Source organism: Tribolium castaneum, chromosome 7, assembly GCF_031307605.1.
Source record: "Tribolium castaneum strain GA2 chromosome 7, icTriCast1.1, whole genome shotgun sequence".
Classification (NCBI taxonomy): Eukaryota; Metazoa; Arthropoda; class Insecta; order Coleoptera; family Tenebrionidae; genus Tribolium; species Tribolium castaneum.
This window is the reverse complement of record NC_087400.1, coordinates 60,049-78,244: the sequence shown is the minus strand read 5'-3', so window position 1 is coordinate 78,244 and position 18,196 is coordinate 60,049. Positions and strand designations below refer to the sequence as shown.

At 37.2% G+C, this 18,196-nt stretch overlaps 3 protein-coding genes across 5 annotated transcripts; 2 read left to right on the top strand and 1 right to left on the bottom strand.

Annotated features, from left to right (window-relative positions):
• Positions 1 to 16: 16 nt before the first annotated feature.
• On the bottom strand, positions 17 to 1,687 carry LOC103314896 (odorant receptor 49b). 2 transcript variants are annotated; one of them, XM_008202114.3, is made up of 6 exons: positions 1,573 to 1,687; positions 802 to 1,531; positions 646 to 745; positions 493 to 597; positions 287 to 442; positions 17 to 235 (listed from the first exon to the last, which is right to left on the bottom strand). In XM_008202114.3, the coding sequence occupies exons 1-6, from the start codon at positions 1,607 to 1,609 to the stop codon at positions 176 to 178; spliced, it is 1,188 nt and encodes a 395-aa protein (XP_008200336.2). In that variant the 5' UTR covers positions 1,610 to 1,687; the 3' UTR covers positions 17 to 175. The 2 variants fall into 2 exon arrangements, with proteins under 2 accessions (XP_008200336.2, XP_008200335.2); XM_008202113.3 differs by having other exon boundaries at positions 17 to 442.
• Positions 1,688 to 2,065: 378 nt separating this feature from the next.
• Positions 2,066 to 13,976, top strand: LOC661447 (uncharacterized protein). The gene is made up of 9 exons (XM_015984199.2): positions 2,066 to 2,201; positions 2,852 to 3,022; positions 3,849 to 4,958; positions 6,322 to 6,635; positions 6,682 to 6,964; positions 7,990 to 8,501; positions 10,714 to 11,431; positions 12,586 to 12,711; positions 12,804 to 13,976. Exons 1-9 carry the CDS (start codon positions 2,078 to 2,080, stop codon positions 13,823 to 13,825), a joined length of 4,380 nt encoding a protein of 1,459 aa, XP_015839685.2. The 5' UTR covers positions 2,066 to 2,077; the 3' UTR covers positions 13,826 to 13,976.
• A 327-nt stretch (positions 13,977 to 14,303) lies between these two features.
• On the top strand, positions 14,304 to 18,190 carry Fbl6 (F-box and leucine-rich repeat protein 6). 2 transcript variants are annotated; one of them, XM_008202120.3, is made up of 11 exons: positions 14,304 to 14,464; positions 14,803 to 14,896; positions 14,984 to 15,215; positions 15,309 to 15,753; positions 15,891 to 16,048; positions 16,105 to 16,274; positions 16,328 to 16,453; positions 16,509 to 16,676; positions 16,721 to 16,940; positions 16,995 to 17,154; positions 17,210 to 18,190. In XM_008202120.3, exons 3-11 carry the CDS (start codon positions 15,050 to 15,052, stop codon positions 17,451 to 17,453), a joined length of 1,857 nt encoding a protein of 618 aa, XP_008200342.1. In that variant the 5' UTR covers positions 14,304 to 14,464; positions 14,803 to 14,896; positions 14,984 to 15,049; the 3' UTR covers positions 17,454 to 18,190. The 2 variants fall into 2 exon arrangements, with proteins under 2 accessions (XP_008200342.1, XP_008200344.1); XM_008202122.3 differs by having other exon boundaries at positions 14,803 to 14,898; positions 14,985 to 15,230.
• The last annotated feature ends 6 nt before the right edge of the window (positions 18,191 to 18,196 follow it).

Here is an 18,196-nt window from a genome sequence, read left to right as displayed (position 1 = left end):
GAAATAATTATCCACGTTTAAAATCATCTAATTAATTTTAATTGCGAATGAATCGGTTACATAATTAGTTTCGGTGCAACTATTTAACTTTCTTTGCGATTAGAACAAAACGTTTCTATTTGTTATAAAGTGTAAAAGTGATTGATTTCGTCCGGTAAAAGCCTTGTGGAAAGTTCTATTTCTGTTCCCCTAATGATCTTAGTAAAGTAATACTTGAGAAAATTTTCTGAATCATCTGAAAATCAAAATTAATTGTGTTGAAACCAAAAATTTTTTTTATTTTTACAGAGACAAGAATTTCATTATTGATTGTTACAAGACCTGCCCCATACATACTAATTCCTTTTTGTGAATTCAAGATAAGTAGAGTTAAATCACGTTTGGCTTTTGCATTGAAAACATACCAATTTGATTGGTAAGCAGCTTGAGCGACCGAAACACTCTGTAAATAATGAAAATTTAGTGAAATGAAAAATACAAAAATTACGATACTTTATGATAAATTTCGCCACTTTGGACGGCAAAAATGATAAATTGGAGCGCTTCAGACACAACACCACTCAAAAGCATTGAGTATTGAAGGATTTTTTCCAAATTCTGTACGTAAAAATTTTATTATATAGGTTTTTCAAGTGGAATAAATACTTTTGATAAGATGTAGCCAACTAGAATGAGTGTAAGCGAAGTCGAAAGGACATGAACCCCAAATATCATTGAGGCGATTTTTTTTAATTCGTTTCCGTAACTGTAAAAAAATATATTAAAGACATAATTAAATAAAATAAAAATCAAGGTTTTTACGCCAAAAGTAAATTATGGTGTTGGACGCAAATGGCAATTCTCTTGCGAATTTCTTTTTGAAATTGTCTTGATCTAGCTTTTGCCACAATTTCCAGTCCTTCAAATCCATAATCCAATTTTCTTAAAAGTGCCTTCAACAGAATAAACTGTCCGACGAGATGTTGTGACGAATAAATGAAAACCATATCAAAAACTCCATGTCCCAGAATGGAAACTACCAAATTCCAGTACATTAGAACGTATAAAATTTCGTACTGTGGACTTTGGTCCTGGTCAAAGGGCATGGAAGCGAGCACTGGTAACCACCTAGTGCGCCCTTTGGGAATGGGAACATCGGCGAAAAACGCATACAAACCGACATAAAACACTCCCAATGAAACATGCCCAAAAAGAAATCGATTAATCAATTTAAAACGTTTTTCAAGCTCTTTTTCCAAACCAGGCCCCCCAACACCCAAATCCCAAAACTTTTCTGTTACGCTTCTGAATAAAAAACCGATTTTATCGCGCTGATACAGAGTGTAGCACATTTTTATAACGACCAAAAGTGGTACAGGCCATGTGACTGAAATTTCCAAAACGTCAATTTCTTTCATCCATTTCAAAATGAAAACAGTTCTCGCTGTGAAAAAGAATATTTTTATTAGTAGGATGAGGAGACAGAGCGGTAACAAGGACGGTTTTTGGCCCCATGGTTCCAGACAGCGGCGTAAATATTGAAAAGGATCATCTAAAACGTAGTTTAAGATGCGATAATTTCGAGTATTTTACCTTTAAGAGGGCGTTTTTGCGAAGGGAAGTGAACCATGTTGGTGGTCGATTGCAAGTGATTTATGCAAGAATTGAGGTAAATTAGGGGGTGAGATTAATTGTGCAAAAAAATATTGGAAAATTTGATCAATTCTAATAGATAGTAGGTATAGGTATGTACTTTTGAGTGAAAAAATAATAATAAGTTATAGAGCCCCCCCCCCCTGGATCCGTCTCTGTGTCAGGTAGTACGCACGGATTGCCTCCCTTCCACCATAATATTACTACCATTGAGTGTAAATCCGACTTCGAAGGCACGCGAAGGTGTTCGTCGCAGTACCAGCAGACACCCACCGAATGATCGGAGGTACCATCAGTGGTCACGTGGCATCTTTTGCCGATGTGTCGTTTTTAAACCACCACGACGACGAGGACAACGACGTTTCCGGGTCCGGAGTTTTCGGTAGTTTTTCCGGTGATGGTGAATCGAGTTCGAGGTACCGTTGCGTGACCGCATGACTTCAAAATGGAAGATGTGGCGTTCAACGAGTGGCCGGACATCGGCTCCGGAGCCAACTCCTGGTTGCCAGCTTATGGATTTCAAACACCGACGGCGCTTCTCGACAGAGACGATTTCTTAGGAAATCCAGGTGCGAATTTAACACGCGAATTATGAAGGTTATCTATTGGAAAAGTACTTTTTGGAATACGATTTCGTTGTTATTATTGTTGAATAACTGTACTTTTACGCGGCTACGACGGAAAGGTCAACATTTAAAAGTAAATAAGTGTAACAATTTCTTGCGTCAGCAGTCCTATTCATGATCATGATCTCGTCTTTGATAACAATAATTATTATTTATTTAGAACAATTTCACTTGCTGTTACATTATTGCCACCCCAAATTAAATCAGTGGGACCAACACAACAGGAAGTAGCTCCAAGGCCGTAAATAACTCTTATTTTTATTTTTACCTACATCTTATTGTAATTATATGGGTAGGTAGGTACCTTACCTTTCACCTATCACACTTTAAACTGTTCCATCTCAAAATTTAACGCAACAGTTGTCGTTATTTGCATATAATTATAGAAAACTTCTCACAATAATATGTAATCAAACACGTTTGCCTAGTTTTGACTCTTTGCTTCGGTTATTTTCTGCTGGAATGCCATGCAATTATGACAGTAATTTCAATAGAGGAAACCTTGTTGCATTCCAAAGTATTTTATCAGTTATTGATTCGCTGTATGGCGGCCGTAACTCGATTAAAAATGTTTCGTAAATTCCTTGTTCCAGATGCGGAATATTTTTTGCATGGAACGGCTCCAACTTGTTTGTACCTGGAGACCATCCATGAGGAGACTTCCGATGATTTGAGATCGGATAGTGAAATTTCGAGGGAATCACCTTTAGGATGGCTTGCCACTGATTCAGAGACGGACTCTGTTATTTGTATGGATGCGAATAGTGAGTGAAATTACTTATATATAAAAGAACCGTTGTTTCCTCTAATATGCTTCGTTTGGTAATTTAAAACTTTCTACTCGGTTTAACACAAAGCTGTTCCTCGTTTCTAAATTTTCATATCGGTTTTTACGTAGGCAAATTTATTGACTTTTTTTTTTTTCATAAAAATTATACGAAAAAACTTGGGGAAATAAAATTGTATATATGAAATTATTAAACTTAATCTGCGCACAGTAATTCCGTAATAACAAAACAATTAATTCATTATTTCATCTCTTTCTTACAACCATTGTTAAATCATATCAAGGTTGATTACGGGAAAAACTGCTTACAAATATTAATCAACTTATGCAAAGAAATCGAAACTCTGCTATTAATCACTCGTAAATACTTGACAAATAGTCATTTGTTTTTTCATGAATCGTTGTCTGTTGTACTTATTTACGATTTATAAAAATGAATAAATTGGATACATACCTGTTCTTGCACTTTTTTTGCAAATTTGCAATTATACAGAATAAGATGAAAATTGCAAAAATCTTTTTCACTAATAAAGCGTTCGTTCCCACAGCACGCAACAATGACAATAATTTCTTCACTTAATTGAATATTTTGTTGACTAATTAAATTTAAATATGTCATAATTATGGGAACAAATTTCAATGTATCTTATGTAACTATTCAGTTAAAGCTATGGATAGAGAATACTATCTGTGTCAAATTACCAGTAGTTAATTACCATTTTATTTGTTTCAAAATGATGCAGTAGAAATTTGTTTGTTTTTGTTTAAAAAATGTTGTTTGTTTGATTTCAACTTTGAATTAGACGACACTGACTGCGAGTCCGAGCGCGAGCTCGCATGCCCTATCAAACGCCGTCGCCAGGAAGTGGTCCTCCCCTCCGAAGAAGACTACCAATCCCTGAGTCGTTCTAGCAGTCTCCTTCAATTCGAAACGTTAGAAAAACAATGCCAAGAAACGTCGAGCAGTTCGCCGAGCATTTTCAGCGTGGACAGCTACTCCAAAGGCAAAACCCCAGGTTCGGAAAGCGGTGACAGCGACACCACTCTCGTATCGAAATCGTGCAGTTTGGACAACTTATCCAAAAGTCCATCGAAGAAAATTTCCGCCGAGAATCTGAGCGAGGACAGCGGTTACGGCGATCACATGCTGAAGAAGAGGTCCAGGTTCTCCGCTTACGATTCGTATTGCGATTTCGGTAAAATCGGAGGGAAGTTTGGTGCCAGTTGTCAGAATTTGAATCTGGTGGTTGGCGAGTGGGTAAATTTAGAAAAGGAGGAATGCGAGATTAAATTTAGAACGACGTCGACGAGTGAACCCAACCTGCTGGTGCAAGATGAACAGTCGCGGTGTGATTACGGTGCTGTGTTGAGTGTTCCCAAAGACTTGGACTTGGTAGGTTTGGACGATGCAGCGAAGAAGACGTCCATAGCGGCCAAAAACTGGGACTTGGCCGATTTTGCAAAGAAAATCAACGAAATGGCAGCGTTTAAACGGGAAGGAAGTTACAGTGAAGCGATGCGAAATCGAGTGGATCTCAGTGATGACGAGACGAGTCTTTGTTATAAAAAAAAATTCCCCAAAACGACCATTGGAGAATTTGACAAGAAAGTTCTTCAAGCCATCTCCGAAAGTGTCCACAGTATAAATTCCATCAGCATTGCTGATGCTCATCTGAGTGATATTTACAACACTCCACCGCCCATTCAACAAAGTAGCAAAAGAAACGTTGTTAGTACTCCTAATTTAGTGATGAACGTGCAAGAGCAAGAGAGATTTATCGGAATGATTGAAGATGAAAGAAGAAAATCAGTGCAAGATTTGCCAAGAAAGAGTTCCTTAGCCAATCACAGTACCAGTACTAGCTGCGTGTCAGACGTGGAGGAAAAGACACTACTCATCAATTATGAATCAGGTACAGATATTTACTGTATTTTTAGACTTTGAATCGGGTCGTACCGGTAAAGGCTGGAAAGAACTTGACATTTCCGATCATCGATTCTTTTGGCGAGCGAAAATAAAGTTTTCGTGTCGGTCATTTATTTACCATTTTGAAAACTAAATCAATTTTTGGTTGATTTTTTTAGTTACAAGCGCCTTTACCATTTTGTTGTTGCGAGAGTATTTTTTCCAAAACCAGTTTCAGGTTTTTTAGGTCAAACTGTCTAGACAATTTTTGCGACCTTTTTTTTGTCTAGTAGTCTTGTCTGCTGTGATTCTATAAGCAAAAACGTGTCAGAATAGCCTGTTTTGACGATAGAAGATAAAAAATATTTAATGACTGTGTTGCGTCCTCAATTTGATTTTAGTTGGTTAGTTTCGGGTTTTCGGATACAGATTCCTGTATCGTTTTATTTTAGTCGTATAAAGAGGGCGCTAATTTTTTTCACCGGCGGTGGAGTAAAAAACTCTATTGCTTTAATCTCATCTTGTAAAAATTTAAAAGTTTAACTCGCTTGTGACTTGAGTATTTTCGTAATTTTTGGCTCGGGAAATTTCCCTTCGTTTCGTTCGTGTGTAGTGTGAAACAGCTTATAAGGGCACTTTCGCCAGCGATCACCTTTTGGAGTTCGTGTGAGTGACGATTTGCTACCCTCTTCCTTCTTTCCCTTTTTTTCCGTCCATTCGTCCTCAACACGACTAGAACATCCGCTTTCGCTGGGATTGTTACGTATGTATGTACCTCACTCTGTCTGCCGAACTCAACCGCTGCGAAATATTTTGCAAACTTACTTATCATTTTGCTTGTTTATATTTTCATGTAAATAAATAATATCGGAAATGTTTGCAAAATATTATTGTTTCATCTTTTCTCTCTGTTAGAATTGAATTTAGTTTACCTCAGAGGAGTTCTGTTAATTTATTAATTTCGTCTTTTTCCCGCGGCCATGCGCGATCTGCAAAGGGTGGTTTTTATAATGCATATTATTTGAGTGGTTGTTGCGTGTGACCTTGGCAAGTAAAGTAAAGTTAAGTTTTTGAAATAGTTTCGTTACCACTCGTCTCGTTTTATTGGCTTTCGCGAAAGAAAAAGCCGGCCGGTCAGCAATCCAAACTTTTCTTTTCTAAGAATTGTTATAATCAGAATTGTTTGTATTTTTTGTGAAAAAAGAAAAAGGCATTTTGTTCCCTAATTTAATTAATTAATCGAAATAAGAAATTGCTTGCTCGTGATATTAGTATTTGCCATTTCTCTTTCTAAATTTTTACAGCGAAAATTATTTGTCTTAAGTTAATTTTCGCATATTATCGCTATTTTTCCCCACCCTCTTCCCCAGGAAGTACCAAAGAAGTCCACTTCAGTCCTGTGGTTTCGGAGGTCAACTGGCCTGACCACTCTTCCACCCCCAGCACCGCTGAACGCGAATCCAGCTATAGCCTCTCCAGCAGTCCTGACCGAGACCTGGACACCCTCGCCAAGAGCCTCCTCGGTCGCAACCCCACACCTCCTCGCCGAACCGGAAGTCAACCGGATTTACCTCGAAATCCGCGTTTCCGGGCCAGCTTTTCTCAAAGCCAACCTGATGTCAGTCGACTCAAACGCCGCGGTAGTCAACTTATCAAAAAAGACGTCGATGGATGCATTATCAAGGTTTGTGTAAAAAAAATAGTTTTTTCTTGAAAAATGAAATTGTTAGGCTTATGTCGACGGCGACGGCATCCAATACAAGCACACCCATCTGGACGTGGACGAGCCGTCACCGCTCCCCTCCGCCACCACCAGTCACGTGCTTCAGCGTGATGTTGTTGAACGAAAGCAGCAGCAGCAACAGCAGCAGGCAGTTGAGGGCATGGACGCGGTGCAAGCGCAACAGAAAACTAAGAAAAAGTTGGGAGGGTTTTTCTCGAGGTTGACCAGTTTCCGTTTCTCAACAAGGAAGGATGACAAGAAGAAGAAGAAAGAAGGAGAGAGGAAAACAGGTGAGAAGGCGGCTCAGTTATTGTGTAATTATATGGTGCGTCTAGTTTGCCTGATTTGAGGCCAATTGAACCGGAAGTGCTTTTTCGATTGTGGTGATGTGTGTTGGAATCGGCGGCAGATTACGTAAATTGTTGGACTGGGAGTGCATTTTAATGAGACCCGCATGAGTTTTATTTTAGTTGACAAAGTCTAGACATTTTTTTTTTGGGTTATATGCAGGTGAAAGTCACGTGTCAAAGGTTAAAAAAATTATTAGATAATGTGTGGTGTCTAAATACCGGTAGTTGGGCATATTTATAAAGTCAATAAAACTGAAAGGTTTATAGACTTTATGTAAATATTTATGGTTCTATTTCAAATCTAAATCGGCACTTTTAGTGCTGATAATTGATTTAAAAAACTGGAAAAAATGTTTAATTTTCCACTTAATACAAATACAGCACTAAATTGCGACAACTTTTTTTAAGTATTTTCTGGCAACTTAAGCAGAATTAATTAATTTTAAGTATGTTTATTTTAAGGCCGTTTTTATCAGTTTTTCCTATACGTAAGTTTAACCGTTTTTGAGATATTTAAGATTTTGGTAATTTTTTTTAATTTTTGGATTTGCACCTGTCACATAAAAAATTGGTAACTGTCTTAGTTTTAGAGATTTCGAAATTATATTTGGAGAATTAAACCAGTTTGTTTAAAATTGGAAAAGAAGTTAATAAACTCAAAAATTTTTATTTTACTAGATGGAGGAGAATTTTTTTCTACATCGATCTGTATTAGCATTCCTTATACCTATCTGTTTTTTTTTAATGAATTCTAATGCTCGTACTTCCATACAAATAAGCAATTTGTCTTTTCAAACACAATCACGAACAATTATTTGTTTGTATTTTTTCCATTTAATGCACGGTTAACTTGAAGAAAGTGCGTTGAGAAAAGAGGGCGTAAAAATTGTTGATCTCGCAATTATATTGCGATTTTTTAAAAATAATTGGAAAAAACACCAAATTCTTTTTTTTTTTCTTGTTAGAATACGTGATGGTGCAGCAGCCCCGCGTGGCCACCAAAGCCGATTATATCTACATTCCTCTAAAAGGTGGTCCGGAGGCTGCAGCGTCCTCCGAGTCCCCAATCATTGCAAGTTCTAAGCCGCCCCTGCCTCGGGCGCCCCCTCGTGTCATTGGCGCAAGCGTGAAAAGCAAGGGCGAGAATGCGCAACGCCGCCCCCAATATCACCACCACCACCACCACGATACGGAGCACCGCCGCCGAAGGACTATTGATTCGTGCCTTCGGCCGATGGAGCCCATGGGGCTTATCGAAACCGATCTGGATACAGAAGTGACAGTCATTACAAGTGGTACAAATGTGAAAACGCGAAGTTTGCTCAATTTGGGCGCCGAGCCCAGACTCGGCTGCCACCATCTCCTCGGCACCGACGACAACTCCTCGATCAGAGACAACGCCGAATCAGCAGCCCCTACCAGGCCACACAAGTCCATGGAGTTCCTCTTGGACAAACAGAATCTCAAAGTTGTTGAGGTAATTCATTACTATCATTACATTTTTTTGCGGGATTGATTTTTGTTGGTGCGGATTATTTGGCGTGGTGTATACAGGTGGTCCTAAAATAACCATCTACCGCAATTCGAAACAGACTGTATAAAAAATAATAAACCAGTCAGTGAATTGAGGAAATTATTATTGGCTGTACGCGGTCTTTATAAGTACAAATGTTTTTTTTCCATCATTTACTATAATTTCATCAAATTTAGATCAACAGAATACGACAATTATTATATATAACTCTGCGTTAAAAGTGTTATTTTTTATACGTTTTCAGCAATTTGGAACAGATAATAGTGATATTACACAATACTTACCCGTTATTACTTAAAAAAAAGTGTGAGTGCAAGTGTACAGTGCTTTAAAATGTCTCTTTGTGTGATTTGATCGATTGCGAGACGAGCCTTCAGCATCCCTTTAATAGCAACTTTGTGTGCTATTAGCATTTATCTATGAGGTGAGGCAACACTGCGCATTATTTCCAAGTGACGTCATTGTGGATTTGTAAATAGATGTTACTTATTATTATTAGTCATTCAGTTTCTAAAAGTTTTTCAGTTTTTTCGCAAAAGAAAATTCAATTTAAGTGTGTTGATCTAAACAGCAGTAGACAGTGTTTCCTACTGTTCACTGTTATAAATTACAAACAGATGGGCGTGTGATAATGCAGATGATGTTGGTAAAAGCATCTGGAATAAGTAACTTTCCGCCCTAAAACGAACATAATCGTTTGCCGATTTTAAAACACTCAATGCACCCTCTTCACATCTAATAATAATAAAAGAAACGATAATGGAATGTGCTCGGAGGTGCGTGGCCTCCTTGCAATCGTGAATTTAACGGTAGATTTTAATGCAAAAATTCGATGATCTAAGACAATGATGGCTTTTACCGGAAAATGCATTCAAACATCCGGTTTTTAAAACGACGGAAGTAAGAGGAAACCTACCGTCTCTAGTAGTAGGTCACTCCCACGTTTACCTACCTGCTGTTGGCCACAACAAATAATAAACTCTTTACGTTTATTATCAATTTATTCACATCCTGATAAACAATATTAAACGCTTCTATTTATATCGCATCATACAAATCGACTCCAAAAAATGATCACTTGCGCGTTTTGTAACACTAACGTGTTCGAGTTCGTTGCTCCCTAATAACCTGCGAATTACTGTTAAAATGCAACCAAATAAATATTTAAACGAGTAGACGAAGAATTTTATTTTTAGGCTAAGCTCTTGTCACCCAATTAAATGCATCAACAAGTGCATTAACCCGAAATTCTAATCTCAAGCGATGAATTATTGCTCGTAGTACGTAAATAATGAATCATCTCAAATTTCAATTAATTGATTGTTTATTATTTTTATAGTATTACGTATAGTCTTCAGCAAGCCACATAATTGTTGTCGAGGTAAGGAAGTGTGATTGATAAGCTTTTATTTTTTGTGATGGTTCATCGATCCCTGAATGATTTCATTAACAATTTTTTTTCTCTCAAGTAGTGTTTAATAACCTATCATTAATTTATTACTGGTACGAAGGTTAATTAGTGCCAATTATTTCATCAAACGACAAAATATGTGTATCACTCCTCACATATACACACAATATCGTAACAGTTTATTCTGCTCGCACAGCATCGTCATCATGAATGATTTTACGATTATTTTTCGGAGTGATTGTGAATACGAGATGCCTGGACATCTCGATAGTGATTTGTATTGTCAACAATGGGTCCGTCTCAGTATGCTGTGGGAAGATATTGTAAGGCATTTTCACATTGTTATTAAACGCTATCAAGGTTATTTATTGTTGACTGTACAATATATAGAGTGGCACAAAAGTAAGTCGGTTCCTTGATCCTATCTCATCGTAATGTCTGTTTCGAATTGCCGAGGACAACAATAAACTTTCAATCAATAGTATAGGCATTTCGTTGCCATCTAACGTGTGACAATTGACGATAATATCCTCAACAATTTGAAACAAATAGTTATTTCGGAGCCGTTTCATTGAAGAGTTAAAAGTGTACATATCTGTAGATTTTATCAGTTGTCGAGGTCATGCGATAATTGCAAACTAAACATTCGATAACAATGGGATCGCATTAGTGACCGAAACATCATTTTGCTCAAAACTGTGTGATTTTTACAGCTTGTTATAATTTGGTGGTTTTCGTTTACAGCCCCCGGAAAACGAGCTGCAAAAAAGCGACCGCGTAATGTCCGAACACCAACTGCGTGTTCAGCGCTCCCTCCAAAAGCTCACAGTCCCCGAATGGTACAAACAAAATCAAGTCCCTCAAGGTTTCCTCTTGAAGAAGCCGTCGAAAGAGAGTCGTTGGACGGGCACCGGCAGTAAAACCACATCTTTGAGTAGTTTGGGCTCAAGTAGTGCTTCACCTGTGATTTTAAGTCCCACAACACAGCCGTTTGTCCGATGGTCCACTTCGAAGCTCAATTCGACGGCATCGTCACCTTGCGCCTCCATCAGGAGCAGTTTCAACACTTCGTCGTCGAGACAACCAAACGGCTCCATCTCACCATCATCAATTCGCAGTAGTTTTAGTTATCGGCAGCCGTATCTAGGCTGGAGGTCACAGGAGAGGTTGTCCAAGCCACGGACTCCTGCTGAAAGACTCGCTAATAGTCTCTTACAACCACAACAAGCGAGTCCCGAGATACAAACCTCAATTAAAGAAGTTACATCAGCGATTGTGCATTATGTTAGCGGTTTGAAACCGACTGAAAGTGAGGAGAGTCGAAGCCGTTCAACGAGTCCAAGAGGTAGTAGTCAAAAGTTGTGCTGGTTGGAGAGCTCCTTTGTTGGTATTAAACCGTTGGATTCGCCACAGACGCCACAACCCCCAACAAGTCTTCGACTAGAATTGCAAACACATAACGGTGAGTCAGTTCATGCTTAGGGGTTGTCTGCTGCTGATGATGATGATGTGTTTTGTCGCTCTCTCTGTATGTGGTGCTATTAGTTATTTTAGTCACCTCTCAGTTTACGGATCGGGTAAATTGTGATGGTTTTTGACGTGTTATTCTCGATGACGATTATGTTGAGTTTTTTGTGTGTTTAAATAATTTATGTAGGTATAGTCTGACGTGGAACTGGGATTTTTCAGGCGCAAAAAATTTGACAAAAAGACTAATGTTTATTTTTAAACAGTTTATTTATTGTTTTGTTTTCTGGAAAATCTTTGTTTCACTGTTTTTATTAATCATACTTTTAATATTGATGTCTACAACAGGATGAATCATTTTTGTGGTGTCGGATGATAATATTGATAATATAGGGTAATATAGAAACGGTAGTGCTATCTTGATAACATTATTATACGTACATCTTGGATAAGGTCTAGCAGACTTATTAATTAAAGCACCGTTTTATTTTTTATTAATTTTTGAAACTAAAGGTGAAATTTTTTTTTTACAGTAATCCTTGAACCGATTTAAAAAAAAAAACTTTAGGGACATGTAAGAAGCTAAAAGGCATTCTAATGAACACTAAAAATTAAACGCAGGCCCTTAAAAATGTATGATCAAAAATTTAATTGTATGACCAAAAATATTTTCCTGAAATACGTCCTGGAGTATAAATACTATAACGTCTACAAAATATCAAAAGTCCAACTTTACTAATAACTGAGCTACAAAAGATGGGAGTTGAGAACTGGGCGCCAGCCTGTATATAGAAAGAAAAAAATTATGTTTCTTCATCCGACATCGCTCGTATGTTTCAGCCTGTTCAATTGTTTATTTTTGTTTTTTTCGTGTACTTTAATTAAAATCGATTCATTTTAGTATTATGTAGTTTGTAATCGACTAAATACAATATGATTTTTTTGATTTTATTATGTGTACCATTTTTTATTATGTACCTATTTAGATATATTCTATGTATTGTGTTGTACTATCTTCACCCACAAATCTTCAAATAAATTATTTTATTTTATTTTATTTCTTTTACACCCTTAATCATCGCATGCTGTTTTATGTTGATATAAAAAAAAAACAACAACTGTATCGTTGACTCAATGTGTATGCATTAGATGTGAGTCACCTGACCACAGAAAGTGGTCCGAAACCATCACCCGGCTCGACAACACTAGAAGACGTTCTCGATTCGCTTTTGGGTCTTCCGTCATCGGACCGCGCCCCCAGCCCTAGTCTCCAAGGTAGGAGACATGTGTAAGTTTCATTCCAGGTCATAGGCGAATGATTTCCACAAAAATTGCCGTGATTTTGAGCTAGTTTTTGTGTTTTGTAGTGACGGCGTCAGCTAATACCAGTCCCAAGAAGCAAGAGTACTTTCGACGTCGTTCGGAAGGAAGTCAAACCAATTCGAGACGTGTCAGTTTCGAATCGCCTCTGCTCCAATGTCGGTACTCACGTTGTGGCAAAACCATACCAAAGTCAAGTCCTGAAGCTTCAAGTTGGAAAAATTGCCACAACTGTTCGTACATTTACTGTTCACGGACTTGTCGAAGGGCTCATTGGGAGAAACATCGCAAAACTTGTCTATTTTCTCGAATCGGAACGCTTTGTCGGCAAGTGATCGCTTCTATCAAGGAACAGAAAGAAACTCTTTATCACTTATCGCTAATTGCGCGCCGAGGTTATCTCAGCCATGGTCTCGGTGCAGTTAAATGTTTTTTTCCTGGACCTGACAAAGCCGACAAGTTCCTCACAGGAGGCTTGAACGACTTGGGGGAACTTACTTACGTTCGTTGGCCGGACTTGCTCCCATCAGAGATGGGGCCACAGCTCTACTCTGAATTGGTCCAAATGTGCAAAACTTATAATCCCGATACTAAAATGGTACTTTACGTTTCCGTGTGTGTTGTGTCGGAAACGCCAGCTACAGGGGCCGTCAAATGGGAACGCCAATTGGTGTCTCGCTGTGCCAAAATGCGACTCAGTAAAGACTTTTTCTTCTCCGTTCCGGAAAATCCCGAAACTCTCATCTTGACTTGTAATTCGATCGAAGAAGGAAACGAAGAAGCGAAGAAACTCAAAGAGTTGAGTATTGATAATGTTTTGAAGGAATTGAGAGCGCGTGGAGTGTCTCTCAAAAGACAACATCCGATTATTTTCAAACAATTGTGTGCTTACGCGAATGGAACGTGTGAGAAATTTACGCCGATTACGGTGTATCCAAAAGATGCGACCACTGGGAAGAGTTTCATGTGCATTATTATGCTGGAAGCGGATCCGGAAAGTTTGAGACAAGTGGAATCAGCGGGTGTTAAAGTTAGGACTGTCAATGTGCTGTGCGCGGCGGCGGAATAAAAGACCTCTCTATTACCTACCCTATCCTGTGATTTATTATAGCTTGTTGTTATTCTGCAAATTTTAACGAGATTATTCATGTTGATATATCTAATAATGTTGCTTTTTTTTCATAATTGTACTCTAAATAAATTAAATTGTTTGGAATGGTTTTAGGGTACGTGCCTTTGCCTCGACTTTCACACGAAAAAAAGACACATATCGGACGCTTCCCTTATTTTCATCACGTACCATAAATTTTTTTACTAGTTCATTTTTATTTTCCCAAAAACACACCAAATTTTGAAAAGCAATAAAACAATTGGAATTTAACAAAAATGTTTTATTCATTTTTCTCGATTACTATTCATAGTTGTACGAATAAGAATTGTTGAAATAAACTCATTATTCAAATAAGTTATTTTTTTATTTAATTAATTATTTTCCCCTCTGTTCATCGATAGATGGCGCAAAATTATCGCAACCTGTAACACCGGCAATAGCAGCGCCACCTATAAAAATGTTTGCATCTTGAGTAACAAGGTCAACAACACTAAAATCAGAAAGTGGCCAAGTTTTCCAAAATACTGATTTTCTCATCGAAATAGTGATGTGATTGTGATTGGTGGTGGTTTTTTCAACTATTATTGTGAGTTTTAGGTGAGTGTTTGACGATTGAATGGGCGAAAAAACCAAAGTCGGGACTGATCCGTTACGAAGTGAAAAAAACTCGATCGAGACCTCTTTCCTGCCTAGAGAAATTTAAATGTGCACTAAATTGTCGAATTTCGATAAATTTCCGCATTAACTTGCTGCTTTTTACGTAAATTTGTATAAATTCCGAAATGTATTCTCTCCTGTCATTTGTGATTGTTTACGAGCGGACTAGATACGAATTTTGCCGCCCAATTCAAATTTTTCTCTTTTGAATTGGAACACTTTTGTTTGTTTTTCATTTAATCAAGTAGGTTTTTGAATACATTTTTGTGATTTTTCAGTAGACGAGTTTGTCAGAGACGCGAAAAAAGTCACTCAATGGCCTGCAGACAACTTTCTATCTGAGCTACCGGTGCAAATTGCACATTTTGTAAGGTAATTTTCCAATCAAAATGTTGTACGCCATCTACGACAGGACCGTACTTAGATCGGTTTGCTATAGTAATTAATAAACTTTTTCAGGTTTTTTTTTCGTACGTCAATGATGTGGTTACCAACTTGAAAGAAAAAAATGTGAAAAAAATCACAATGTCGGGCGCCGATTGTTTCAATGACATACCGACTGAGATTTTTGCGGCGAATTTAACAGAAACAAACGGAGATATTTACGAACATTTACCAAACAATAATGTTTGTCCTGTGAAAAATTTTGTAACCGACGTACAACAACAAAATCAAGGCGCCACTAGCACGGGTAAAAAACAAAAACGTACGCTCAACCTTGTTAAAGTGCAAGGTTGGTAGCGCTAGTTTTCGTTAATTGAGTGTGTTTTTTTTTATTCGCCAGGTGGTGGTAGCCATGAGGAAAGTACTGATTGTAACAATGGTAGTAGCATAAAAAAAGTGTCGAAAAGTCGCAGCAAAAGCGGAATGGGCCGAGGTAGACCTCGGAAAGCGCTCGTCGCAATGTATCACAGTCAGATAAGCGGCGATAAAAACACAATAAAAATACGAATAAAAAAAAGTAATTTTACCGCACAAGTGCAACTAAGCAGTGCACCGAATAAAAAGAAAAGCGGAAGACGGAAAAAACAAAAAGTTACTTCGGATACGGACGTATCCGATTATGAATATACAGCAAAGAAAAGTAAGAATGAGAGTGACGTAACGAGCACTCAGGATCAGGAGCCTCAAGAGCAAAGCGTTTGGGGTGAACACGTACCGGAAAATGTGTTGTATAAAATTTTTCAAAACGTTTGCTTTCAAGACGGATGTTTGCCGAATCTAGTGAGGTAAAATAAAAAATTTAATCCTTAACGAGTCGCACATATGCGTGGGGTGTCATAGAAATTGTATGTAACTATGGTAATAAATTGCCATAGTAACAATAGAAAATTCAGTGACGGGTATTTAATTTTTTTTTCCCTAGATTATGTCGAGTGTGTAAACTGTGGCGAAACGTGGCTTTGACACCTTCGTTGTGGAACAAAGTCGATTTGAATTATGTAAAAGAACCATTCAGGACTGATTTGCAATTACATTGGTTAATTTATAATCGATTGTCTTGTTGCCAAGATTTAAATTTGGGTAAATAATATATACCCCCGAAAATGTTTTTTCTTGTTTTCTAATCTTGTATTTAGGTGAATGGAAGGTTCGTGATATACAAATTGCAATCGAAGCTCTCTGTACGAATTGTCCTGAACTTCAGGGCATCAATTTGAGTGGTTGGAAAGGCCTTAACGCCGATAATTTGAAATATTTAACAACGGAATGTAAAAAACTGGAACGATTAGACTTGTCGTCAATTAACGTAATATAATTTATTAAATAATAATAATAATAATAATACTTTTTTGGTTGTAGTCTACATCGGCAATTAATTCTCAACCTTTGGTAGCAATGGGGCAAACGATGAGCAGTCGTTTGACACATTTGGTACTCGCTCATAATAAAATGGCGGGTTTTACTCAAATAATGGCGTCAATTGCTGTACAAGTTTTCATTAATTATTTATGAATCATTTTCTAATTGGTTTTATTTTTAGGCAAATTGTCCAAATCTCCAGCTTTTAGATATATCCAACATTCGAACCTTTGCTCACAACAGCGCACTTTTACATGTTGAAAAATTACAAATTGGTTGTCCGAAATTGCGAGTTTTGCGTATTACGAATAGTCAAATTTGGTTGGCACCAGCTAGTTTGACTGATCAGGTTTGTAAAATTAAAGTAGGATTTTTTTTATTGGAAATTATTAGGTTGCCTCTCCTGGATTTCCGCTTTTGGAGGAGTTGTCTTTGGCCGGTTTGGAAGAAGACCAAACGACCACTTCTCGATCTGTTGACGATGACGGAATTGAAAGGATACTAAAAAATAGTACAAAACTTCGTTTGTTAGATGTTAGAGGGTGTATTCGTTTAACTGACTCTGGTTTAGTTAAAGTGCCCGCATGGGATCTCGAACATTTATTTTTGAGTGGTAGGTATTTAACACAAATTGTGTTGTTTGTTGAAAATTAATTTAACTTTACAGCCTGTTATATAACTCGGACACAAAACTCTGGTCTCGAGTTGATTGTCCAGAAATGGAGTCACAGTTTACTAGAAGTTGATCTAGCATGGAGCACTGCGACGGAATCTTTGGATGCAGCTGTGATGGCTTTGGCTGAGAAAGGATCTGAATCAAAGTTGAGGTAAGTTTAGAAAACAACGTAAGTATTTTGAAATGAGATTTTTTTTTCTTTTCAGAATTGTGAATTTATGTGGCTCTTCAGTGAGTTTAGAGCCGGTGAAAGCCGTACTAAATTGCCCTAATTTGCATTCCATTAATTTGCAATCGTGCCGGGCTTTACCTCGAGGGATTAAAAGGTTATATACAGGAGATGCCGTTCAAGAGTTGAAACAAAGTTTGCAAAATAGGCCAAAGAATGATGTAAGCGAATCTGAAACAGAACAGTCACCAGCTCATCCAATTGCAACAGCTGTTGAATAGGATGCTTTTTTTTCTTTTATTATTATGTCGAATGTGATCGAAATTATTTAAATACACGTGTGCCGAGTTTGATCAAGCATTTAACGGGACCAAAAAGAAAAAAATTTCCTTGTATCTCGGATGATGAGATTGAACTTTGAGCCACTTGTATGCAAAGCAATATTTTAATTATTTTGATCACATTTCGGATATAATTTTATAAATATTTATTATATAATATACATTGTATAAAAAATGTACGATAATTGTCTGAATACTATTTTAAAAGTTTTGAATAATTTAGATAAATACTTTACTAATTTAATACAGGTTATCGAGTGTACAAAGTATTTTATTAAAAATTTTCCTTGTTAGGTCTAAATTATTGTCTATGTAAAGGATTTAAGAAAAGAAATATTAGAGGAGAAAGCGGCTGTATTTATTTGTTGATCCTCTCTAAACCAACTACAAGCTACAAGTGAGCAGGTGAGTATCGTTGTGACTTTATTATTATATTAGTAAAGTATTTGCAAAACATGTCTTACCTGTCTATACGTATGTAAAAATTTTTCAATTGAACACCAATCAAAAGTAAAAAAAACAACCACACCTGACCTTAATGCACCATTTTTTGGGTTTTTAATCAAATGTATTTTATTAATAGATTGTGTACCTATAATGTGTAATTGTCTATTAGAGCGAAAATGTAATTCTAATTATGTTTACTTGTTTTGTAATAAATAAAAAAAGTTTCGTTATTTTTA